We start from the raw sequence: 25932 nt of genomic DNA, 5'->3' as shown, positions 1-25932 counted from the left end.
GTTTTTGTTGTCTAATATTTATGTGATACAAACAATTCAAAAGCATGGTTTATAAAACAAAATCGAAATATTTGAGCTTAGTAATGTCGCACTATAGAGGGCGCTGTGTTAATGATTTACGGGACGAGAATTAGTCAGGTACCTATAAGCATTGTACACTTTCTATGCCAAAATATGTGCGGTAAGTGGGAACCATACGCCGTAGTAATCTACCGAAAACGGGAGAAAGGCTCACTTCAGCAAACAGAAATAACCCGAAATGGAGATTTCGGCAGAAGTTCAAGAAGGCTTACAGCTAGCGGGCGACACAGCACACATCCCTGACAAGGTCTTTAAATATTTGGTCGAAAGGGTCTTTGAAGATATCTTTAAAAGACCGTCTGCGAGATCGTTGAAAGGTGGGCGTTGCAAACACAATCGACTAGGCTAGTTATCGTACGGTCGGCAATCATGTAGTTTAGGACCCCGTGTTTAACTTTATAAATAGAGATCGAAAAAGGCACTTTTAGGTTTTGGACTTAAATGCCTAAACATTTGGCTATGATAGGTAGGCCTATAGCCGGCTAGTTTAGCCGGTTTTCTTTCAGTAAGTGATATTTTATTTAGCCTGCTATAGTAGTGCTAGGCCTACTGCTGCTAGATAAGATTATGCAGCATATTATTATTTAATATGAAAATACAGCATTATTATGAAAATTCCCTCCACCGTTGTGCAGCACCCAATGTAGGTATGTGACAAAACACGTCAGTGTGCGCTGTGTTTTCGGCCCTGTCAATGGTGACCGCATTTTGCGGCTATGCTTTTGCGCTGTTATGTTTGCGGCCGGATACCAGTTAACCAGGGGCATCCCCTGCAAAATGGATTGTTCTGTGAGAAAGAGGAAATCATATGCTACAACCTCGTACCTAGATTTTTGTCATGCGATACGTTAGAGTTGGATTACGTGCATTTTAAAAATTCATCCGAGAAAGTCAGCGTAATTCTACGTGATGTAAGTTAGATTTCGTTTAAAAACATTTACATTCTTAAATTTATGTATTCATTTACAAAACCTGAAAATATAAAGGTAATTGTACGATTCCCACACCCTTTTTTTTAATCCGCAAAAATTGTTTCATACGATCGGTCATCGCGACGGTGCACACAAACATGGCGGTTACCGTGAGATTCCATTGAAATCAAGATGTAGATCATCCTTCTGGAAAACATGCTAAGGGCCTTTGATATTTGAAAAAAAACACCCTTAAAATGGATTTTAATATATATTCTTCATAATTCTCTGGTATTTGATCGAAAAAACATTTGCATCAAGCGGATGATTTTGGATTTAATTCAGATTTAGTTCGCCCCAGTTATGCTTTTTACACATGGGGCTAACATGGGGCGAGCTAGTTTTTTTTTTTTTTTTTTTAGTTTGTTTTTATTTCAGGGTCGTTTTTTTTGTAGGCCCATCCTTTATTATATTTTGTTTACTTAATTACATATTTTATTGATTTTTTTTTTTATTAATTGATTCATATTTTATATTGGACAAGTTTTGATCTGCCAATTCGCTCCAGTCATGTAATTTGTTAGTGATTTTTTTTTTTTCTCCCTGGTAGAATTCAAGGGTGTGGCCTAATTGCAGTTTGGATGATTATGCTGTTAAGTTAATGAAAGTACTAAGTTTTTTGTTCATATTTTATTTTAAAAAAATGAAATACACCCTTTATTTTATTAAGCAAAGAAAATTTTATTTTTTTTAATGTTTGAAAGAAAATTTATATATCTTCTCAGCCGCCACAGGCTTCGATAAAACAAGCACCCTCCATAGTAATTATGATATCACTACTTTCTTTATTTTCAGGTAATTATCAAAAATGCCACCTAAAAAGAAGAAGAGGGATTTTTTTCAAGCAAAGCCAGGCAAAGCTTGTCAGTATCTGATTGAAAACTTCAGTTCACTTCCAGATCGCAATTTGCAAGTTGGACACATCCTGTTCTCGTTCATTACAAATGAACGGTCTTTCTTCAGTACTGTTCAGGTGATTAGAGAAAAGATTGGTGCCTCATTTACATTTTCAACTAACCAACTGCAGAGCCTTGTTCGAACAACACTCCAGAAATATAAACATTTGTCACGTGAAGCTGACGTGAAGAAATTTGATGAGGTATGTCGGAAGCAGTACAAATTCCATCAGCAGCATACACCAGTAGTTCAACTCTCCTCCTCTGAGCCTGTGCCATCGACTGGCATTCAATTTGGAGAACCTGGGCCATCAACTTCTGGCATTCAATCTGGAAAAACCTTGCCATCAACTTCAGAAATTCAGCCTGATGGAGAACCTGGGCCATCTAACCCCAAAGAGCCTCCCAGTCCAAAACAATCACCACCTGCAAGAAAATCTCCTCGAACAGTGCTCATCACACCAAGGAAAAGAAAACTACAGAAGAGACTTGAATTTGTGTCAAAATCAAACAAGAAATTTGAATCTTCTCTCTGAATTTATAACAAAACAAGGTGCAAAAATGACTTCCAAAAATCCCTGATTTTATGTATTTTAGCTTGAAAAAAAATGGTGTTTTTTTTTAACCCAAAACACTAAACTACATTCTATCCCACTGGCATACCACTCAAATGAAAGATCTTGTTGACCTCTTTAATTTGATACCACATTTGTTGTTGTGATATTTGTACTTCTAGAGATATATAAAAATTGCAATTTTTCAGCCGTGTCCACTTTTGGTGGAATTGCCCCAATGGTCATCACACTAATTGATAAATTAATAATTTGTGTTTACTGATTGTTAATCAATATCAATTATCATAATATAATCATAATATATAGTCATTGTAATGTCTTTTGTGAAATTTTGATGAGATTCTGACTTGTAATAAGAAAGTTACAGTGCACCAAAACAAATAGAGTCATGACGTAACCCAAATAACGGTCACAAATTTTCTTATGTTTTTCTTTGTTTTTGGAGGCCGAAATTTCACCACCAATTCCCGAGTTTAAAATAAATGTAACTCTTATAAATTTTCACCTAGAACAGTGATCTATACATCATTTTAAAGTTCTCTTTAAGCTCTTTACAATGGTATCCATTACAGTTAAATTGGGTGAAGTTTAGATTTTTTGTCACATACCTACCCAATGGCCAAGTGGATAAGGGCATGTACTACTACTACTAGGCCTATGTAGTTCGTGAGCGAGAGATCCCGGATTTTCAATTTTTGAATTTTTTTTCATCCCAAAAATATTATTATTAAGAATATTCTTCTTAATCTTTTATTATTTGAAATTGACTCCACGAATTGTGATTTCATGGCTCTAGCGGATTTGTTTTCAAGGAAATAAAGTCCGAAATTGTAAAAATAGTCTGATTCCCATCTCGTGAATACGAAGTGACGACTAAGTTTGTCACTCTAAAAATTTTGAAGTCCCCAAAAAAGTCACTGCGCATGTTCAGTGCTTAGCTGGCAAAATATTGTTTTCTTAAATTTAGCCAGCGCCAGTTTTTGAAGTGTTTGGAGGGAGCGGGGTTTGGTTGAATAAGGAGTAGTGTTTAGTAGAAGAAATCTATGTTCACATCACCTCTTCATCATACATAAACTCTGCCATGGCCTATGTACTATTAGTATTACTAGTAGGTTTTGTAAATAAAATGAATTTGTGAATGAGAAACATTTCCAGTCATGTTAGATAATGACTTGCGAAGTAGGCCTACCCATTAATGAGTAAACTCATCATTCTGTTTGTTTGCCAACAGAGGATGGAAATCTGAAATCACTGGATGCTGCTGTTGTAAAACAGGCCTACGCAGCTCTCTGCACACTAGCACTAGAGGGCGCCAAACATGACGCTAACTCATCAAACTTGAGGTACAGCAAACTATATGGTTCTGAAAAATAACTTCTGCTTGCCAAACAATGAATTGCACTTTAGTGAGTTGAGTCGATAACAATTCAAATCATAAGTAACAGAGTAAGAATACTAACATAACAAGGAAATGACTTTGCCACAGGTCGTTTAAAGGGAAAATACAACATTTGCAAACATCGAAAAATAAAACTATTAAGTTTTTACGAAATACCTTACTAGGATGTTGGTAAATGACTTTCTAAAGCATCCTGTAAAATTATGGCACCTGGTGTGAAGTCATTTTCAAGAAAATGGTATTTTTGTATACATTTCCAACGGTGGTCGGCCGACCACCGTTGGAAAAACCGAACTATTTTTCAACTTCTGCTCCAAATTTACCATTTTTTTTTAGTCCAAATTTTATTTGCTATTGATTACATGTTCATGAACGGGTGCAGGCCAGCTAGACTGGTTTCCTTACCTTTCAATTTTCCGGCATCTATAAATTGATCCATTTCATCTTTAGTGGAGTCAGGGAAGCAGGGTCATTCCATGCCAACTCAACAAATGGTGCACACCATCACCTCTTGGATTTTTTTCTTTTTTGGTGTACTGAAAGATACTTAGGAGAAATGCAAATTCTGAAAATTTGGGGTCTCTACGACTTTTCGTTCTTGCGCAACAGCATTTTGAAATTTGAGGTGGGCGGGGCCAAAAGTGCGTCGCGTCATGAAATTCAATGTTTAAAGGGCCATATATTTAAAACTATACCACCCAGACATTTGAAACTTGGTAATCTGGGCTATTTTTTGCTGTAGATTTCAAATATTTAAACAGAAAGAAAGTAGCTTGTTTCATTTTTAAGTTAGAGGGGCCCCAAAATGGCCCAAAACTCATCTGGACCAATGTTCGGGGGGGTGTAAGTCAAAAATTGAAAATATTTTTTCCACCAAATTTTTTGCCTGTAATAGCCCCCAATTGAAACTACTTTCATGTAAAATCTTACACTTATATTAACTTCATTGAATGAGATATAGCCCTTGCAAAAAGCAAATTGTTGATTTTTACGATAACTTGACCCCCCCAAAAACCAACGTCAGACATTCCGCACCAAATTTTGCTTCACATATGTTTGAGGTTGGTCCTTAGTGAAGTCCTCTGAAAAGTTTCATGTTGGTGTCTAAATGTCTTCAGTGGATAGTTGGGCTTTATAAAGAGTCTATATCTTATGATGCTGCAGGTTCCTTAACATACATACATGTACATGTACATGTACTTGTATTTTACGGAACCAGCACAACAAAATCCCCCGACTGTTGAAAGACTTGGGTCAAGACTACCCATTTCCTGCTCAATAAACAGTTGCTTGTAGACCTACATGTGCATTATATGCAAATTAGGTTAAATGACTTGAGAGTCTTATTCTTTCCATGTGCTCATCACACAGCATGCATGTCATGTATGTAGTAATTAACCAGTTCTCACTTGCACAGCATAGTATAGCACTAGCCTGAACCAAAGAGAAATGATTCAGTTTGAGTAGAGGGTCTATGGTTTTAACCTGATTGATCTTAGTTTTCATTATGGATAAGGGGAAACCTAGTTCATCCAAGGAGTTGCATGTATGGCATGCTCAAACTCATCATGCACCAATTGTAGCAGCTGACCTCAACCCAGGAAAATATGTTTGTGTGGTCTATGCATGATGTTTGGTACATTGCTATTGTAGAAGATGTATCACAACTTCATGAGGATGTGTATGTCCGCTTCATGTACAGGACGGAATCAACAAATACTCTCTATTGGCCACAAAGAGAGGATAAATGTAACATTCCATTTGTTGATGTGTTGTGTTGCGTACCAACACCAGAACTTCTACATAGCGGTGGAAGGCAATACAAACTTAGTGAGCCAGCCATTATGCAACTCACTCAACTTCATCAAAACTACATCACAAGGAATGCATAATTTCACCTGTGAAACTGTAAACAATTATATCAACTGATCAAAAGTCTACATGTACAAATGTAAGCTAAGTTTCATACCCAACTTGTTCTTTATGTACCGACTGCTGTTATTCTAGGTACCGGTACGTGTACTTGTATGTTACGGAACCTGCAGCATCATAAGATATAGACTCTTTATAAAGCCCAACTATCCACTGAAGACATTTAGACACCAACATGAAACTTTTCAGAGGACTTCACTAAGGACCAACCTCAAACATATGTGAAGCAAAATTTGGTGCGGAATGTCTGACGTTGGTTTTTGGGGGGGTCAAGTTATCGTAAAAATCAACAATTTGCTTTTTGCAAGGGCTATATCTCATTCAATGAAGTTAATATAAGTGTAAGATTTTACATGAAAGTAGTTTCAATTGGGGGCTATTACAGGCAAAAAATTTGGTGAAAAAATATTTTCAATTTTTGACTTGCACCCCCCCCGAACATTGGTCCAGATGAGTTTTGGGCCATTTTGGGGCCCCTCTAACTTAAAAATGAAACAAGCTACTTTCTTTCTGTTTAAATATTTGAAATCTACAGCAAAAAATAGCCCAGATTACCAAGTTTCAAATGTCTGGGTGGTATAGTTTTAAATATATGGCCCTTTAAACACTGAATTTCATGACGCGACGCACTTTTGGACCCGCCCACCTCAAATTTCAAAATGCTGTTGCGCAAGAACGAAAAGTCGTAGAGACCCCAAATTTTCAGAATTTGCATTTCTCCTAAGTATCTTTCAGTACACCAAAAAAGAAAAAAATCCAAGAGGTGATGGTGTGCACCATTTGTTGAGTTGGCATGGAATGACCCAGCAGACTACTTGAACATTTTTGTTTTTCTTGGTTTTTCCAGCATTTTCGAACACAAAACTTCAAACATGTCAGTGTAACAATACTTGATCTTTATACTAACCCCTCAAATATTTCATTTCTGAAAATTACAGCAAAAGTCAATGATGTACATTCCCTTTAAATAGCAGATCACTTGACTAGAAACTTGATGATTTGTGATTGACTTGTGGATGACTTGAATACAACTTAGGTTTTGTTCTTCAACAAGTCATTTGCTTTTTTGTTTTTTTTAAATTAACATACACACAGCCCAATATTGGAAGATTGTAAGTGGACCACAGATAGGACGGAGAGCTTTATCAACATCTTCCTGGATCGGAAGGAGACGGTTCGAGTCCTGCTTGGTAACATCAGACAAGTGCATCCACACATTGTTGATGTGGACTGGAGACTAGACTACTACATGAAGGTACAGACCACCTATATTGCTCTTCAAACTGATGCTCAATTTCCCCAAGAAAGTGATAAGAAAAACGACAAAAAGTAAAAAAAAACACCAAAAAAAACAAAACAACAACAAATAAACAGTTGGCAGACAGCCTAGCTTTAATTAGAATAACTTTTCAGGACTCTGGAAATCTTTATGCTAAGCAACACAATGAACATTGCCCAGGATGCGAACCCGAGACCTCAAGACTGATGATCCAGTATTCAACCTATTTAACCAGAAGTTTATTCACATGCTTCAGTAGAGTCGTTCAGAACTAATAATCAACAAATAATCAAAAGACTCTTTTATGAGCTTTTGATTTTCTGCTTTAGCATGAAGTAGATTTATTTCCCTTCAAATTATCACCATTTAAAATGAAGGTTATGAGAGTATCTTTGATTTATCACGGTCTTTACTTGATTCAATTAGCCTGTTTGTCTTTCATTGTGATCAGAGCAACCACAAGGACAAAGTGAACGAAGCGACCTACCTCATCACCCTCAAGACTGAGGAAGGGGGACTGAACAGGAAAACCAAAGATGTCCAGTTCTGTTGCTCCCTTGAACAACTCCAGGTAAATTGCGTTAAAAACAGGGGAGGAGACAAGATTTTACGGGGGGAAGGTGGGGAGGGGGGTTCTGACTTCCACCTGTACAACCTCAGACATTCATGAATAATTAGTTTTTTTCAGGTTTAAGTTACCCATTTGTCAAAAGACCCCCCCCAAAAAAAATTCTGACCCGTTGCCTTTGAGAAAAGCATGTTTTATGTCAACATTTTATAACAGTCTAAAGGTTGTGATACATGAATTTGGTTTTACTAATTGGTTTTTATTAATATATTTTTTGAAGTACATTTTTTTAAATATTTTTTTTTGTACAGGACCTGGTTGGTAAGTTGAAGGACGCCACCCGGAGTCTAGAAAAAGCCAGTCTGTCTTGAGACCTGCATGGGCTACCTGGGACAGATATTGACCATCAGGCAAGAAAGTACAAAATATTTTACCGATTTTCAAAAAAATTCCAAGCAGATACTTCGGTTACTCTGACTTTAGACAATGTCTGTTACAACTTAGTACAAGGAACAGCGAAATAGGCATGATTTTGTATTTACCAAAATAATTGGGGGGGGGGGGTATTAAAAAGCAGTTTCTTTTGTTTTCCAAATGTTCTGAACAAATTTGAAATTTTGTATTTTCTTGCCATTATGAATTTAAGCGATATTTTTGTCTGTATGATAGTGTATATTTGTAATCTTTTTTTATTTTATAAAAATTGCAAACTTGTTTCCAGTACAAATGCTGACGAGAGTTACGACCAACAGTTACATGAAAAGTCTTTTTTATTTCAATTTAAACCAAAATTTGATGAGTTTACATATTCAGAACAAAAAATTAACATTGACATACTTAAAAATGAAAATTTGAAACATTTTCGTCAAGAAATATCTTTGAATCATGTTCTAACAAATCCTTACAAAATAATTCATTAATTAATGACAAAATTATATTGCACTCTGATCAACTATGACAGTACAAAAATATTAAGTACAAATTTTAGAAATATAAAGAATTTTTTTTTTCCTAATTGTTACGTCAATTTAATCCAATACAATTTGCTGATATTCCAAGCATAACTCTACCAGAAGTTGCAAACTCCTTTTTTTTTTCTTTTTTTTTTTCCCCAATACTAGTCCTCTTAAGAGCTCAAAAACAGTTTATGGCCAACCAGCTCCCCAATCTAAAGTGAATTTCATGGTTTTCTTTTTTTTATGTTAAAGGTATTTTACTTTTCAATAATTTCATCTTTTGTTTTCTTTTTGTTAAGCACCTGCTTAATGCAAATGTGATTTATTATAATACATTTTTTTCTTACTTATCAAAGGCAATCCATTTCCAAAATTGGAAACTTTGTAAAACTCTTGGTCCAATTACCGAATGGATATGATTTGGAAAACGTGTTTATTTTCCTTTTCAATAATTCAATTTGTTTTTAAATCTTAAGTTAAGCACCTGCAAAAAGCAAATGTGATTTATTATTATACACGTTTTTCTTTCGCCTTATCAAATGTAATCCATTTTTTTTTTCAAATTGGCAAAATTTGTAAAATTCTTATTCCAATAACCACAAAGGTATGATTCGGGAAACTTCTTAAACAGACTTCACGTTTCAAAATCATTCACGTTGTTTTCCTTTTGCTTTTTATAATTGAAAGATGACTTGTCTAGAACTGAAAAATTGTTGCGACTGCAAAATGCGGTGATCACAGTTTGCTCTCCGTTCTTGTCAGCCAATTGAAATCCTGCATTGGAAAAGTGAAAAACAAAAATTAAAATATGTAAATCACAAAAGAGTTTAAAACAGAAAGAAACGAGTTAAAAAAATAGAGAGAAATTGACTGAGATTTGGAAGAATTATTTTCTCGCTCTTGAGAAAAAAACAACAGTTATTGACTTTGAACACGTACCTGTTGTTTCCTCATCGACTGGGGATTCACGGCCACGTTGATGATCACCGGTTTGTCTGCGTGTTTAGTCAGGCTCTCCTGTATAGCGCCCTCTAGCTGCGAGAGCGTCGTGACGAAGTAACCCTTCCCACCGAACGCTTCCATGATCTTCTCGTAGCGGGTGTCCGGCATGAGACCGGTGGGAGGAAGACTAGGGATAGAACAGCAACATTTCAAATCACAATTACGGACGACACAATTCATTGTTATATGTAAAATTGATTACCATATAAGAATGCTGTGATCAATGCTAAAATCTGTATCAGGATTCTTGACGGTGAATAAAATCTTGACCGAAGACTGCCCAGTTTGTGGACGAAGATAGCCCAGTTTGTGGACAACACACTAATCATTTGAAAATAAACTCCAGAATCAACACAAACAACAAAGAATATATAATTCAAATATGATTTCTTTTGTGATAGTGTGGCATATCTTTTTCCAGTTTTTTCCTGTTTCTTCCTCATTCATCGTATTACAACAGTCTGCTTCCAAATTTTTGAGTCCCTAATTTAAACTAATCTTGAACTTAATAAAAAGATCATCAGTGTACGTATACATTTGTCTGTTTGTTATTTTTTTTTTATAATCATACCACATTTTAGTAAAAAAAAAAAGAGTCAGCACTGAGCATACTTACTCTAGTCCTCTGTTCTTGACCTCCACTTCCTGGAAAGTTTCTGCATCGATGCCCATTGAAATGCCGTTGTTATTGGCAATGATCATCAGAATGGGCAAATTGTACCTACCAAAAAAAAAACAACCAAAGAACAGACATCAGATTGCAGTTCCATTACATGCTCTCATAGTGCAGACAGTAAAAATGACTATATTGTTGTGTTGAAAAGTATCCTTTCAAACCATTATTCACTGCACGCATTTTTATTCTTTACTGTATCAAGGCCATTTTTAGTTGCACCTGAAGGCACCATGATTTTATTGCACAGCTTTAGTAAACTACATGTATAACACAACGCAGTCACCACCATATAACTAACCCCATGACCTTGAGAGAACTTGTGGTAAAATGTGGTAATATGCGGCAAAATGTGGTAAAACATGGTAATATTGGTAAAATGTGGTAAAATGTAAAATCTGGTAAAATGTGTAGGATTACCAGGTACGCATACCGGTATGTGGAAACTGAGTGAGATTGATTTGTATGGGAAAATGAGCTTGGGCTTTAAGCCATGTCCGAAATGGCCATGGATTGCAGTTTTTTTACACATGTATCTATGGAAGTGGCTGCAGCCACTTCCCATAGACACATGTTACTGCTAGCCGTAGCCTCACACACCTGCAGATTGTCTCCATCTCCATCCCAGAGAACCCAAAGGCGCTGTCGCCCTCCACGCACACCACTCTCTTCCCCGGCCACCTGTCCTTGGCCAATAGGGCGGCGGCGATGGAGAAGCCCAGGCCGACGCCCATGGTGCCAAACGTCCCCGCATCCAACCTGTGGGATCACAGAATATAGGCCCACTTAGGACAGGTCTTCTTTATTTAAATTCAGCGAAGGTGAAAGTACAAAGAATCTACGTGTGCGTATCACAGAGGGACAGACCTGTCCTCAGTGATGGCGCTCTATGGAAATAGTCTATTCAAGTAGTAAAATGTAATCTGCAGCAGCAATTGGCTTTGTGCATCAACACAGAGGGCGCTATTTTCTCTACCTATCATACAGACATTGCTCACATTTAATTGGTGATACAAGGGAACTGTTAAACTCACAACAGTGTACTAGATTTAGACTGCATAAGTTGTGTGTTTAATGTGCACAGACCAACATTGTAACATAAGCACAATGTAACATTTGCACTGAAATTCAAGCAAATTTTTTTTTTATTTTTATAAATGCACTCAAGTCTGTACCCTTTCATTCAACTTGACTCCAGTTTGAAATTAACTTATTTACTTTTTATGGGGGGTTATGATCTCTTCTCCGAAAAAAAACAGACTATAAAAATAACCTGTCACACCTGTGTCGTGGGGAGTGGTTCAGAAGCACGGTTCTCCCAATATCCATTGTATTTGATCCCTCACTGACAATGATTGAATCTCGTGGTATCAGCTTTTGGACCTGTAAATTAAAAAGCAGAACTACAAATAACTCCTGCTGACGTGGGATATTTTCTGACTGTTTTCTATATTCGTCTAAAAACAGTTTTTCTCAGTGAAAAGTTGTTTTGAAAGTGAGTTGATAATTTGACATTCTACATCTGTAAGCTCAAAAATGGCTTTTATGTATGTATTTCATCGTCTGAAAAAAGGAAGCCCCAAATGTGAAAATCCTCTTTCTGTCTGAACTCTATAGCAAGAATTGGTAAGAAATGACAAGTTTGACATCGGAGCGCTTACCTTGTCCAGGGCACAGTAGAAGCTCATGGGCAGTGATTTGTCAGCGCTCAGTTCCTGACTAGACTTTTGATTGGCTGACACTTTGCTGCGGAGACTCTGCCACCATGGAGTGTTGCTAGGATACCGCCAATTGGGAAAGCTCGTCTTGAAAGTCTCCAGCATCTTTCAAAAAAAGAAATTGAGGGTTTCCTTATATAAGCAGAGTTGTACAAAGTCATCCGATCTCAACTGACAAGCTATTTGAGTAAACTGTGACAAAGGAATTTATTGGAATTTTTTTTGGCCCAATTGTTAAATTTGTGACCATACTTGAAATTTGACTGGAGTATAACTCTGAAAGAAAAAACAATTAAAAGTGGCTGTTTAAAGTAACAAAAAGTTTTTAAAGAGGCTTCATTCAGATTAGTCAGCCACACATTTATCCCCCTTTCAAGAAAAAAAATCTGTGCAAAATGGGAAATAGTATTCAAACAGTACCTGTGCACTTAAATTATTCATGTTTAGTGGCCACTAGAAAGGCACGCACTTAAATTTGGTTTGTATTCACAATACTGCAAAAAAATGCAAGCATGCAGTCATTGACCTAAACTGACATGGCTAGATAATCAAATACCGTGTATCTTCTCAGTGTCTTACAAGTTTTGCTGCATTATAATTCTCACCTGTTTGGTCACCGAGTTGAGATCTCCTGCCACTCCCAACATTCTATCCGTGCCAATGCTGTTACCTAGCTCCTCTGGACAAATATCAATCTGGATTGAGAAAATGCAGCAAAATGAGTTCAAAAGTTCTTTCGTTTTAGTGTCACCTATGCAGTCACACCAGGTATTCACCGAAACAAATCCAACCACGTACCCCCTTCACCCCATCCATCACCCAATCAAACACTGCCATCAACTCACCCTATCCACCCCCTCATTTACCACTAACCACCCGCCCCCTTTTACCACTAACCCTCACCTGCCCCCCACCCCTTCACACGTACCCTCCACCTCCAATCCAACCCCCGTCCTCACTTCGCCAAACCAACCCCCTCACCTCTAACCTTCACCCAGCCCTATTTACCTCACCTCGACCAACCCCATCCCCTTAATCCAACCCCCCCCCCCAATTTATCTTTAACCCTCACCCAGCCAGCCCCCTATTTACCTCCCTTCACTCCCCCAAATCCATCACCTCCTCCCCCCTCCCTCCCCGAATCCAACCCTCGCCCTCCAACCCCGCTCAGCCGATCCCTTCCATCCTTACTTGAATATATTTGGCATCAGGATTGTATCTTGGAGGCAGACCAAAATGAAGGATCCAGTTGAGACGAGCACCAAGGAGTAGGATAACATCAGCTTGAAGTAATGCCCTGCATCAAAGTATAGTTAAGAGGAGGGAAAACACAGAGATGGTTAAAGGCATGAACTGGGAAGTAACCTAAAAAAAAGAAGGAAATTCTAAGCTTTACAAGACTTCACACAGTGTGATTACATTTTTATGGCAAAAAGTGTAAGGTAAAAAACGGGGAATTCAGGTGAGATGAGGGAAAATTTAATGCCCGTGGTTAACATCTGTTGGTGTTATACATCTGTATTGTTTTGTTGTTGGTGTTGCGTTTTGTTTGTTTCTTTTTTCCCCCTTGTTTGTTGGGTTGTTTTGTTTGGGTTATCTTAAAATGAGGAAAGGAAGATCAAGGCTCTACGCGCCCAAAGTAGCTAGAATGGCAATGGGAGTAACTTATTTAAATGAAACTATTTTTTCCCCATTAACGTATGATACAAGGGAGAAGATAAAACACTGCATATAACATGCAATTTGGAAGAGTCATTTTTTTCACTAAGTGGCTGCACCATTTATGAAAAATGCCCCCTAAATTACAGACCAAAATATTGACCCATCTTTACAAAGTACAGCTTTTCTGCCGTAAGTGGCGTATGGTCGGAACTACTTTTTTCTTAGTCCTTACGTTACTGTATATGTTTAAAGTCAGCCAAGCAACACCTCCCAAAACCCTTGTTCTTAAAATTAAAACCCTTCAGTTTGTCAACATAAAAGAGCTCCTGCACAAAACATCGATCCACGGCTGACCGACGCAGTTCAACCAGACCGTGTTAACTGCAGCGCGGTAAAAGCCGTCTCAAACCCAACCTATCAAAACAAGGCTTACTGATACGGTTCCTCGGTACTGGACGTCTCTCAGCGACTCATGCCCCATTTTGTCAGATCAGGACGAACGCAGCGTGTTTTTGGTAAGTACGTATGCATTATGTATGCACGTAATCCGCCGCGCCGCAGCTACAGTTACTACATACATGTACTGGACTTCCAGTTACCGTACGTGCAAGTCAGCCATCGCGGTAGACTATACGGTTATAATTCACCGCTGAGAAACCATCCCCGAATTGGCCAGAATTTTTTAACGAGGTAAGTTTATTTCAGTTGCTTACAATTATGAGGATAATGCCCAGTTGCCGCTGACTCGAAATCTACTGGAGTGGAATGTAAGGAAGTTCCTGAAAAGAGGCAATTACCGCGCGTTTTAACTTTGGTCTGCGGTACGGTAAAACAACGGCTACGGTCAGACGGTACAATATGGCGGCGCGGTGTGGTTTTACCATGGAGCTATATCCGGCTCGTTAGTAAAAACGTCATACACGCGCACGCACCACTGATTACTAGCGCCCATTGGCTGCAAACGCTCGAGCTGCGTTAACTTCCGGTTCCAAACGGCGCAGAAAGTGCTGGAGGTGACGTCACACTAACGAACCGGATGCGGTTGTGCTGTGCTGCAGTAGAAAATGCTGTCACGGCCTACGGTACACGCGTAGGAAAACGGCGGCTTTATTTGGAATCTTTTCCTGAATGTGTTTTGATTGGAAGGGAATATGTTGGGTTTTTAGTTTGTCATGAATTATTTTGTAAGAGACCGATAATAATATATTCAGGTCCATCTTTTATTATTATTATAATATGGCAAACCTTAATTTCGCCCGGCAAAGTAAATGTTTGAATTAAAAAACAACACATTACCATGGGCGTCGCGATGGGGGGGGCAAGGGGGGGCACTTGCCCCCCCCTTGGAAAAGCAAAAAAAAAAAAAAAAAAAAAGGAGATAAAAAAAGAAAAAAAAAGAAAAAAAGAAAAAGAGGCGCGAAGACAAAGTGGTGTAAATTTAATGAGTTGGGGGGGGGGGGGCAAAATGTCCCTGCCCCCCCTCTAAAACTGATAAATCGAGAATGTGTTGAGAAATACAAGCATTTTTGGGCCAAACATTTTTTTGCCCCCTCTAGAAAAAATCCTGGCGACGCCCATGCACATTACTACTATTTAGCCTGCCAATTTTGTCAGGACTTTCCCAGTGAAAAAACAACAACAGTAGGCCATCATAATTTTTTTAGGCAGTGGTGAGTGGTGAATAATACTTAATAGTACAAGAAAAAAAACCAGAGAACCGAATAAGAGTGGTGTTTATTTGGCTTTCAAACCTATTCATATATTTCATAACATGTAGGAATATATGTTTGTCATTCTGTATACTATTCACAATGACCAGTGGGGGGGGGGGGGGGGGGGGGGGGGTAGTTACATAAAAAAGTAAAATATATAGTGTTCAAAGTAAATCAATTCAAGCCTAGCTGTTTCCTAGTTTTGATGCAAATTAAGACATTGAAATTGAAAAAAAAAATTTTGGATGATTTTTATTTGGCCTGATTAATGGAGATTACTTTTCAATGAATTTACCCAAAATTGTTTTCGTTTTACATCTATAGCGTCCTAGTGTTCACCATGTCGCAGCCTGGCTACCATCCCACTTGCGTGCTGTTTCAGGGCAACGACTGTGCATTTGACGGAACCTACCGCCTTGTTTGCAGGCATCAGATCAGACCAAAAGACTTTCAACCAGGTATATAATTGCTTCTAGTTCTACTGTTTTCGTCTTTTTTGGTCAATTTGGTGAGCCCCAGAAGGGCGTGCAACTTTAGATAATTAAAAAGAAATTTTGGATGAAAAGAAATTTTGAAGTAAGAGTTCAACTTTGTAAGTTTGGAAATTTTAATATCCTGGAACATAGCGGAGCTGCTTTCTGATGGTGTCAAACATTGTAGGTTGTCAGTTGTTCAAAGGTTTTTGAAATGTATCTAAAATCTATAAAGTTTTGAGCATTCGGTTGGGAATTCTTCTCAAGGCATGTTGCAAGGAAATGTCCTACAAATCCTCCACTGTGCAAAACAAAGGTGATTGCAAAGTCTGTTATTTAAACTTTCAACTGGCATCAAGCTCCTTGTAAAGTAATAAGTGGATTGATGATACCTTCCTCAATCTTTCAAATTCCACCAAAACCTCCTGTAGATTTTAATCTGTATTATGATCTAGGAGATTTTGAATATCTTTGAAATATTTATTTTTGGTAATAAAGGTGACAATGTGGAGGTGGACATGGGATATGATGATGATGATCATGATGCAGAAGAACAAGATGATAACAGCACAAATGGAGACGGTGCAAGATGGCGTGATGCGATCGCCCTTGGAGACAAGATGGTGATGTCACTGCTCAGGAACATGTGCAAGAATCAGCCTGCTGGGAAAACTCCATGGGGCTCTACCAATAAACAGGTATGATCTATCTTATAGTCACTGCTATTTGCTATAACAGGTGCCGAGTCAGGATTTTTACAAAAGAGTAGAGGTTCCGACCTTTGGTAATTTGGGCCTATTCTTAACTTAAAGGGAATATACAACATTTGCAAACATCGAAAAATAAAACTACCAAGTTTTTGCGAAATACCTTAATAGGATGTTGGTAAATGACAGTCTAAAGCATCCTGTAAAATTATGGCACCTGGTATACTGTCATTTTCAAGAAAAGTGGTATTTTTGTATCAATTTCCAAGGCTGATCGGCCGATCAGCGTTGGAAATAACTGGCTTTTTTTCAAATACTGGCCCCAATTGACCATCGCACTTGTTTGCAATCGATTACAAACCTATGAACGGGTACGAGCCAGCTAGACTGGTTCCCTGACCTTACAATTCCCCAATGTATGTAAACTGCTCTGTTTCTTCTTATATGGAGTCAGGGAACCAGACTACAGGAAAATGATCGTTTTTCTTGGTTTTTATAGCATTTTCGAACCCCAAACCTCCAAAAAGTCAGTGTAACTATATTTGCTTTATATTTCCAACCCCCCAATCCCATCCATTTCTGAAAATTACAGCAAAAGCAAATGATGTATATTCCCTTTAATAACATACATTTGCAAACATCACAAAACCAAGCTACCAAATCATTATGAAATACCTTACTTGACTGTAAGTGAATAATAGTCTCAAGCATCCTGTGAAATCATGGCTTCTGGTGTGCTGTCATTTCCAAGAAAAGTGGAATTTTTGTTTCAATTTATAACGGTTGTCAGCCGACCATCAAAAATGGCCGCAAGTGCTTGTTATTCTACCTATCTTTTATTCAAAAGACAAATCCTATAGCCATATATCTTTCTCCGGATATTCTCCGACTGTGTGACAGATGCCATGCTTGTATCACTAAACGCTCAATCCCGGCACCTATCTGCAGTACTATTTGCTTCATCTAGCGTTTCAACTTAAGGGAGGTTTTGGACCTTGACTTAGGCAACCCCAGGTCACTATGGATCCATGTATGTACATGTATTGCTTAAGAATACCAAAACCAAAGCTGGATACAAAGCCAAATGTTTCCATTTTCTCTAAGAATACGTTCAAAAAATGAACAAAACATTAAAGGGTACGGTTCACTACCCCTTTCAATTACAGATTTAAATTAAAGATACAGGTTTAAATCAAAGTTTTTAAATAATTTAAAAAAAAAGTTATGTTGTTATTCCCAGGGAAAGAGAAAGGAAGACAGAGATGAAACAGATGAAGTTAGAACCAAACGGGTAGGTAGATTTGAGGTTGAAGCCCAAGGGATGTGTAGCTTTCTTATCATTAACATATTGAGAGTTACAACAGCTTTTGAAAGTTTCATTTGTATATTTTTGCATTAATACATAATTTGGACATCCATTATTTCAAAATCCCACTATTTTGCCGAGCTGGTTGCCAAATCATGCCCACCTACTATACTCATGTTGTATGTGCTGTTTCATGTTTTGAGGAAGGAGTTGGGGCTGTTTTTACCATTTAGCTCTTTTCTGCAATGATATTAATTGCTCAAGATTTGATTATTGTTACGATAAATGCCTTTGTTCAGCTTACTTGATTTATTATGAAACCTTCAATTATCTGTTAACCTTCACAGATAAAGACAGAGGAATGCACAACATCCCAAGAAACTGTTGACAGAGTAAGTTCATCATTTAAAATTACAAAACAACTCATCCTGATTGCTTTGATTGGTTGTTTTGGATCCAGAAACTTTCCTTTTGCAAAATATGACCAATCCAGTTCTGCCTTTTATGCCTGATAATTTTTTTTTTTAAAATCAACCCAGGTTGAGGGCCGTTCCAGTCGGAGTGACCATCTCATGCAGAGCATCCTCTCAGCTATCCACTTCGTCCAGGCAGCCCAGGATCTTGTCACGTCGGAGCTCTGCAGCATCCGGCAGGGTCAACAGCTCCTCAGCGACCAAGTAACTGCGATGCAGAAGACCCTGAACCGCCTGGAGGATACTGTGAAGCTATCCGATACCGCCAGTCAAGACAGCGAGTCTGAGCAAGCCCAACGCCTATGTCGCTGTTTCTCTCCCCATCCCCGTCCTCGCAAACTCTTGGGTCCAACATAACCTCTTCAGGACAAAGAGTGAACAGCCCTGTGGTACAGGCTACAACCTCGATGCCATCAACAACATCAACAAGTAACTACTCGGAGATCATTATATTGAATCCAAGAAGCCAAGCCCAGCCTGACTTGTCCACCTTCCCAACCCAGGATCCCCAGGACCCAAGCCTTTCAACCTTACCCCCTCTTTATGCCATCGAGGAACCACCCGAGTCCTATCCCCAGGTGTCTTACAACTACCACTACACTGACAACACCCAGACCAAAGTCTTTCTGGGCTATCAGGACTCGCCCGTGACCCTCTTCAAACACGAGATTGACGCCATCCTGTCCAAGACCAACACCCCGACGGCCTATGCCTACCGTCTGGCCGGGAAGATCTTCACAAACGAGGAACTCTTCAACGGGAACACTACTGGGAAGGGCCAGATGAGGTGTGGGAAGCCGTTCAAGCAGCTCAATCTCAAGTACCTCGGCTTGATCCTGATGGAGGTGGCAGCACGGTTCCCAACATTTCACGACACGCAGCAGAGCACCAAGAGGCTACATGCTGCCATCAACGAGCGTTGCCGGAACGAGAGGAAGAAGCTTATCTACCACTACGGCGGCAAAACTAATCCTAGTGCGACAGTCTAAAACATGCTATAACCTTTCCGCATTTGAGGCCTGTTTTTGGCAAATAATATTGATTTTTAGAGGACACAGAGGCAAAGTCAGCATTGTAGGCCTTCCAGGGATGAAAGCACATCCCATCTTTGTTTCTCACAAAAGTTTGTTCTATGTTTCATGGATGTGGTGTGGTTACTATTTTAAAAGCACTCCCACTATCTTATACAAACTTCATCAATTGAAACTTGGCTTCTGGATAAAAAGGGCCCCAAAACGACCTTTTATATATACTTGCTACTCATTCTTATGACATATTCCTCTCAAGAAACGCAGGTAAGTTTATCACAACTGGCTTGTTGCCATTTTAAATGTTTTTTTTTTTTTTTTGAAATAATGTCAACAATGAATCATTAAAACATTGAAGTGGTATCCAAACAGAATGTTTGCTTCTGTCTTTCGATGTATGTTTCAGATTTGACATTTTGACATGGCTGTATGGATCAAATCAATCTGATCTTTGTCTGGCACCCAGACTCTCTCGATGTAAACCCTGCAATCTTACCTGGACCGAGCAGCGATGACGCACTGCGGATGATCGTCCTCAACCACTCCTTTACCCATCGGAGAAGGAAGAAACGGGAAACCGTAGCCGTTGACCAACTCTCTGACGTTTCCCTCAGCTCTAGCGTAGGCCGCTCCTGTAGATGTTCAACAAATGCTGCTCCAAAATTTCAATTCCACTATACTGCCTTTTTAATAAAATATTCTCTGAACAATATGCTGTGTTCAAATTGCCTGACGGCAACTGGATGTCACACACGTTTAAGGGAAGTGGCTTCACCTGATTCCATGGCCACATGTCATTGAAAGCAGAAGCCAGGTAATTTGGACGTGACCATAGTTTTCTTTAGTGTCGGATTCTGTTGATCTAATATGATGTTTAGGACAGCTAGAAATGATGGCAGTGTGATGGCACCTGGTTATTTGCCCAAACCCATGTAAGGTAACGGAAGCCAGGGGTGTACCTTCCTAAAATCCACGAAACCCTCTTCAAAAGCTTCTGTAGGATTGTGAAGGGTCTAGGAGGGTTAGGGTTGGTTAATTAATGATTGACTTTAACAGACCTTTTCCGACGATGATGAGTGGATTCTTGGCCGACATCAAGAGCTGGACGGCCTTCTCTACGAGATCGGGCGATGCGAGCATCGGTGGGGGCGGCTGCACCTTGGGCATGATTCTTAAAAGACACAAAGGGAAATATTTTAAAAAAAAAGCCGAATCAAAAATTTGACTTCAAATTGTTTTGTACTTGTTGGGTAGCTAGTTTGCTAATCACCATCAATCTTGGAAGACGACTGTCTTTGGGAGTGCATCAGCACAAAAAAAATCATAGATGTCAGATTTAAAAAGGGACAGGAAAAACAAGTGGAGTCAAATTTATAGAATGTTCCAGATGTGACCAACCTGATGGATTCTTCAGGGACTGATTTGTTGACCATCTCTCCACTGATGTCAATGTAACAAGCCCCAGGCCGTCCATACATACTGGTTCGCACCGCCTGAAAAACAATATTTTGTGAGACACGGGTGATTAGCCCAGAGAGTACTACCACGCTTAAAGGGAATGTACAATATTTGCTTTTGCTGTAATTTTCAGTAATAAATGGATTTGGAGGATTAGTATGTTATAGCAAATATTGTTACACTGACTTGTTTCACATTTGGGTTCGTAGATGCTGGAAAAACCAAGAAAACCAATCACATTTTCTAGTCTGGTTCCCTGACCCCACTTAAGATGAAACAAAGCAATTTAAAGACTTTGGAGAGTTGTAAGATCAGAGAATCAGTCTAGCAGGCTTGTAGTCTCCACAGGTGTGTAATCAATTGCAAAGAAAATGCTGACGAACTAAATATGAAAATTTAGGAGCACGTTTTGAAAAAAACTACAGTTTTCTCCAACGCTGGTCGGCTGACCGGCATTGGAAAAATACAGTTTTTCTTGAAAATGTCAGCACACCAGGAGCCACAACTTTACAGGATGCTTTAGACTGTCATTCCCTAACAATCCAGTAATATATTTCGTGATAATTTGATCATTGCGTTTTTGATGTTTGCAAATGTTGTATCTTCCCTTTAACCGAATCCAGTAACTTTACTTGCTAACTGTTCTCGGTGAATGTTACCTTTTCAATGTAGAAGGGGATTTGCTCGACGCTGCTTGGACGAGCGGCGTACTTGGCACACAGCCGGGCACTTTCAACCTAGAGAGCAGAGTTAGCAGACAAAAAAGACTCTTCAGATGTGAACAAACATTAAAATATTTATCAAAAAAGTTGCAAGTCAACAAGTCTTCCATTGCTGCTTATACCTTTTTTTTTCACATTCAAAACTCTCCATATGACAAGTTTGAATCCAAATACATGTACACAAGCACCATTCTTACTAATGGCCATTTACCAGTGAGCTCATGGATATTCAAATTGTAAAATTCTGACAATCGATTGACTCATCACAGGACACTGAATATTCATGAGCTCACCTGAGGGTATTCTTGGAATGCTCCATCACAGGTCACTGAATATTCATTAGCTCACCTGAGAGTATTCTTGGAATGCTCCATCACAGGTCACTGAATATTCATTAGCTCACCTGAGAGTATTCTTGGAATGCTCATCATAGGTCACTGAATATTCATTAGCTCACCTGAGGGTATTCTTGGAATGCTCCCATCGATTCTTGATCAACATCACTCGATCCTCCAATCACAATCATCGGCCTGATGTAATTATGCCAAAAAAATGGGCACACTTAAGAAGATTAATTGGTACTACAAATTTTAAATGGAGACAGGCGTAGAAGTTAAATTCAATAAGGAAGCTGAAACAAATTATAGAATCAGTCGAAAATTTGAAAATGAGTTCAATAGTTAAAAAAAGGAACTCACCAACAGTTAATGGTTGCATTGGCCAGACCCGAGATGGTGTTCAGCATTCCTGGACCAGACACCACCAAACACACGCCAGGTCTAACAAAACAAAAATGATTTAAAGTGAGGAAAAAATTAACTCAACCGGATCTAATCAGACCCCCCGAAAAATTCTTTTTGATACCTGAAGACTGCCATTTAGGCAAATCGAAATTATGGCACACATAATTATTTTCCCCATTAATAAACAAGATTGAAAGCCCTTGCAATTGTGAATGTTACCTTCCGGTAAGATATCCAATGGCCCCTGCTGCATAGGATGCCTGTGAAAATAAAGGGAAAGTTACACACAACGGAAAGCCGACAAAATAACTCCAAATAGTCATTCGATCTTCAATTTCGAGCAAGATTTCAAGTAAGAACATAAAATCCTCTGATTCTGAAAATACTTCACAGATGTCTGTGAAGACTAGTCTTTACATGTACATGTACATCTGATTTGAAACCAGCCAACTGATCCCGTTAGCTCGGTGGTCAAGTGGTAAGACATCTGCACCAGAAAGCAGGAGGTCGTTGGTTCGAGTCCCACTCAAGTGGTTTTTCCAACTTTCACTCGGGAGGTAACAACCCGATGCAAAATTCCATCTTATGAATAAGACTATTCTTACAAATTAGAAACAAGCTGAACATTATGATAAACTCCTGAAAGTTTTGTTTTTGTTTTTGTTTTGTGTGTGTGTAAGACTGACCGCTTGTTCATTCCTCATTCCAATGTAATTGATTCCTGCTGCCTGTATGGCCATACCGACCTCGATGACAGGAAACCCAACGATGCCAAAGACATACTCAACACCCTGGATGAAAAAAACAAATGAAACAAAATCAAATGGTCTACAAACTGTGACTAGTGTCAGGCCACTTCAGCAATGTCCGGTTACTCCTAGAACTATGATGCTCCGCGTAGCAGAGCCTCATAGACAGAGAAACCCGCAAAATTGTTTGCTTGTACAAAACACCAACTAAGTACAAAACGTCCATCAAAACACAGACATTTCCCACAGAACCGCTGCACAGTTTGCCCCTAAACTCCGCACTATACCTCTTGACATACTCACGTAAGTTGCGCCTAACAAACATCGCTGGATTCAGTCAGTTTTTAGGCCAAAATGATGAAAAATATGCCCTTTCCGCACTGAGCCAACCTGACACTTGAAACATGCACGCAGATATGATCGATCGATGATTTTCGGTTTGCTCAGAGCACGCCGCGGGGGGTATGGTACTTGCACTTGTATGCATGCGCATACTATCATTTTCACTTGTACCGTACCCCCAGCGGCGCGCTCCGAGCGAACCGAAAATCATCGATCGATCATATCTGTGCATACGATTCAAGTTCAAGGATTAATGTCTGGTCACTGTTGACAGATGTTGCTGCAAGTAATAAACCTGTGAATTTGTAATTGCAACAGTTGGGTGCGATTACGTTGATTAGTGAATCTGTGCCATCGGGAAATTGTGCTGCATTATCAGTCATGCTGTCTCTTTTTAAACTTTGCATAAAACATCAAATATTAGGATCAGTTGTGTCATACTCAAAGAGCATAGGGGGGCCTAGATAAACAACACAGTAAACAAGAACCGAAAGAAATAGGGTAAAGTTTGTCTAGTCCGAAAATTTGGGACTCTCAATACTGTGTATGAGAGTCCCAAAACTTAAGGTATCCATATCGTGCAAAACTTTGTGCTGCATGATAAAACCAGTGTGAATCAAATTTGCAAGCTTCTTTCTCACTACAGTTTCTTCAATAATCCCTGAAACTTCTGCCTAGCAAAGTTGCTGTTGTGAGCATTGCATCACCAAAAATTCAGCTTTTAATTCTAATTTTGCAGAGAGTTATCGAAATCCATACGTGAGACATCACATTGATGTGTACTGCAATGCATTGTGCAAAAAGACTCCTCAGCTATAACATTTTCATCATGTAGATAAAACAGCGCCCTCTTGTTGATCTGAGTGAATGCAAAATGTTTCATTTTTTAGCAGAGGGCGCTATGTTCATTTGGCCATTGATTAAAAAACAAGTAAGCTGCAAGGCTCTTCCTACACCTACCCAGAATACATTGGGAATCACACACATGACACACCCATTTCCAGAGCATGGAGATTGACGTGGGTGGTTTTTGAACTGCCAAAACCTTGCCTTAAAATTGGATTTAAGGTCTCAAATTTCGCATATGACATGCTTGCAACTTTATCATTTTGATGTTTGTGTTGTGTGGGCATTAATCAGCCTAATGGTGAGTAAAAAAACGTCAGTAGTAATTTTGCACGTTTTTATGCACTCACGGTCCCAGTCTGAAGTTTGTCGTGCGTCCCATGGGGAATTATTTCACCCCGTAAACTGCAGCAATCGTTCACTTAAAATCTCATGAGGATGTTGAAAACTAACCTGGGCTTTAAGGGCCTCAGCAATCACTCTTGCCCCGTCCATTTTAGTGGAATTTTCACTCGGGAAAACAGCCTCCAACTTCCAGTCCCAAGATCGAGCAGAAGTGGTGAAGTTACAGCGCCCTCCATAGTTTGAAAGGAAGCTATAGACAATATTAAGGTGTCCTCGAAAGGACAGTGCTAGTGCAGCCATGCCAAGCAGTCATTGAAAACATTAATATGTACTAATAAAATAATATAAATTTTAACACTGAAGAAACTTAAAAAGTTGATTGCTAAGCTTTTATCAAAAAAAATGTCATCACAGATATAAGAAAATGGACAATCAAAGTCAATAAAATGAAATCGAACTTCTATTGCTAACTCTCTTAATCGATTGAAGTGACATAAATTAATTAACAAATCAATTAAGTAATCAATAATCAAATAATCAATCAATCTAGGATAATCTAAATCAAAACACGCTGAATCTACTCACGTGGCACACACACTGCGCACATATGTCATGCGTGACGACGGCGCCACACGCGAAAATGCATGCGCGAACATTTTCACTTGCGAGAACATAGCAGCATGAGCAGACGAAAATGGCAGCAAAAATCTTCACCTTTCTCCTTGCCGGAATAATTTGGTTTTCCACCGCGTCTGTCGTCTACTTCTTCTACCACGAGAGCACGCTGCAACCCACGAGCAGGAGGGAAATTTACTTCAGACTTGAAGGAGAAAGCAGAACAGAAAATGACAAGGAAAACCCGAGGACTCGAGTGGACTCCGAGATTGACGGCGAGCTGTTGGGCCAACTGGGCCGGGACGTTCTGCGCTTTGGCCCCGGGGAGAACGGGCAACCGGTCCTGCTGTACGGCGAGGTCAAAGAGCGTGCAGACGATACCATGAGAATACACAATTTTAACATGGTCGTCTCTGAAATGGTTTCAGTACAAAGAACTTTGAAAGATACGAGACATAAAAAGTGAGTAGACTTCCTTTTAAGTATTTTCACTATTCTTGGAGTAGAACTAGAAGGTCTTTCATCAACTTCAACTCAAGTTAATACATTTTTATTATTTTGGAAATAGTGAATAAAAGTTAGTAGAATCTAGATCGATCGATTTTTAATTTTTGTTTCAGCAGGTTCATCAATTTAATTCATACAAGATTTTTGTTTTGTTTGTTTGGTGTTGATTTTTTTTATTTTAAATTTATGTAGGC

General features: G+C 38.9%; 4 protein-coding genes and 1 long non-coding RNA gene across 7 annotated transcripts in view; 4 read left to right on the top strand and 1 right to left on the bottom strand.

The window, feature by feature from the left end:
• Window positions 1–103: 103 nt before the first annotated feature.
• LOC119719157 (COMM domain-containing protein 3-like) lies at window positions 104–9309 on the top strand. Its single transcript, XM_038188491.1, has 5 exons — window positions 104–398; window positions 3755–3866; window positions 6950–7109; window positions 7585–7704; window positions 8013–9309. Exons 1-5 carry the CDS (start codon window positions 260–262, stop codon window positions 8070–8072), a joined length of 591 nt encoding a protein of 196 aa, XP_038044419.1. The 5' UTR covers window positions 104–259; the 3' UTR covers window positions 8073–9309.
• On the top strand, window positions 778–3027 carry LOC119719158. The gene is made up of 2 exons (XR_005269882.1): window positions 778–992; window positions 1848–3027. It is a non-coding gene; the product is annotated as an uncharacterized LOC119719158 (long non-coding RNA).
• On the bottom strand, window positions 8812–25295 carry LOC119719149 (2-hydroxyacyl-CoA lyase 1-like). Its single transcript, XM_038188474.1, has 18 exons — window positions 25202–25295; window positions 24725–24866; window positions 23021–23125; window positions 22554–22594; window positions 22290–22370; window positions 22049–22121; window positions 21529–21606; window positions 20810–20904; window positions 20470–20582; window positions 19908–20043; window positions 13242–13347; window positions 12656–12745; window positions 11994–12155; window positions 11615–11715; window positions 10933–11091; window positions 10276–10380; window positions 9597–9786; window positions 8812–9431 (listed from the first exon to the last, which is right to left on the bottom strand). The coding sequence occupies exons 1-18, from the start codon at window positions 25288–25290 to the stop codon at window positions 9393–9395; spliced, it is 1905 nt and encodes a 634-aa protein (XP_038044402.1). The 5' UTR covers window positions 25291–25295; the 3' UTR covers window positions 8812–9392.
• On the top strand, window positions 14211–19647 carry LOC119719153. Of its 2 annotated transcripts, none has more exons than XM_038188483.1 (6): window positions 14211–14227; window positions 15749–15882; window positions 16396–16595; window positions 17845–17895; window positions 18258–18302; window positions 18450–19647. In XM_038188483.1, the coding sequence occupies exons 2-6, from the start codon at window positions 15765–15767 to the stop codon at window positions 18738–18740; spliced, it is 705 nt and encodes a 234-aa protein (XP_038044411.1). In that variant the 5' UTR covers window positions 14211–14227; window positions 15749–15764; the 3' UTR covers window positions 18741–19647. The 2 variants fall into 2 exon arrangements, with proteins under 2 accessions (XP_038044411.1, XP_038044410.1); XM_038188482.1 differs by lacking the exon at window positions 14211–14227 and adding an exon at window positions 14234–14402.
• LOC119719147 (polypeptide N-acetylgalactosaminyltransferase 13-like) overlaps window positions 25284–25932 on the top strand; it is a 37297-nt gene continuing 36648 nt past the window's right edge. For both annotated transcript variants that reach the window (XM_038188472.1, XM_038188471.1), the window contains exon 1: window positions 25284–25693. In XM_038188472.1, coding sequence (XP_038044400.1) covers window positions 25311–25693 — 383 coding nt within the window. In that variant the 5' untranslated portion in view covers window positions 25284–25310. The remainder of the gene's footprint in view (window positions 25694–25932) is intronic.

This window comes from Patiria miniata, unplaced genomic scaffold (genome assembly GCF_015706575.1).
Source record: "Patiria miniata isolate m_02_andy unplaced genomic scaffold, ASM1570657v1 HiC_scaffold_8, whole genome shotgun sequence".
Lineage (NCBI taxonomy): Eukaryota > Metazoa > Echinodermata > Asteroidea > Valvatida > Asterinidae > Patiria > Patiria miniata.
Note: the sequence above shows the minus strand (reverse complement) of the source record. Positions and strands in the feature narration are given on the sequence as shown.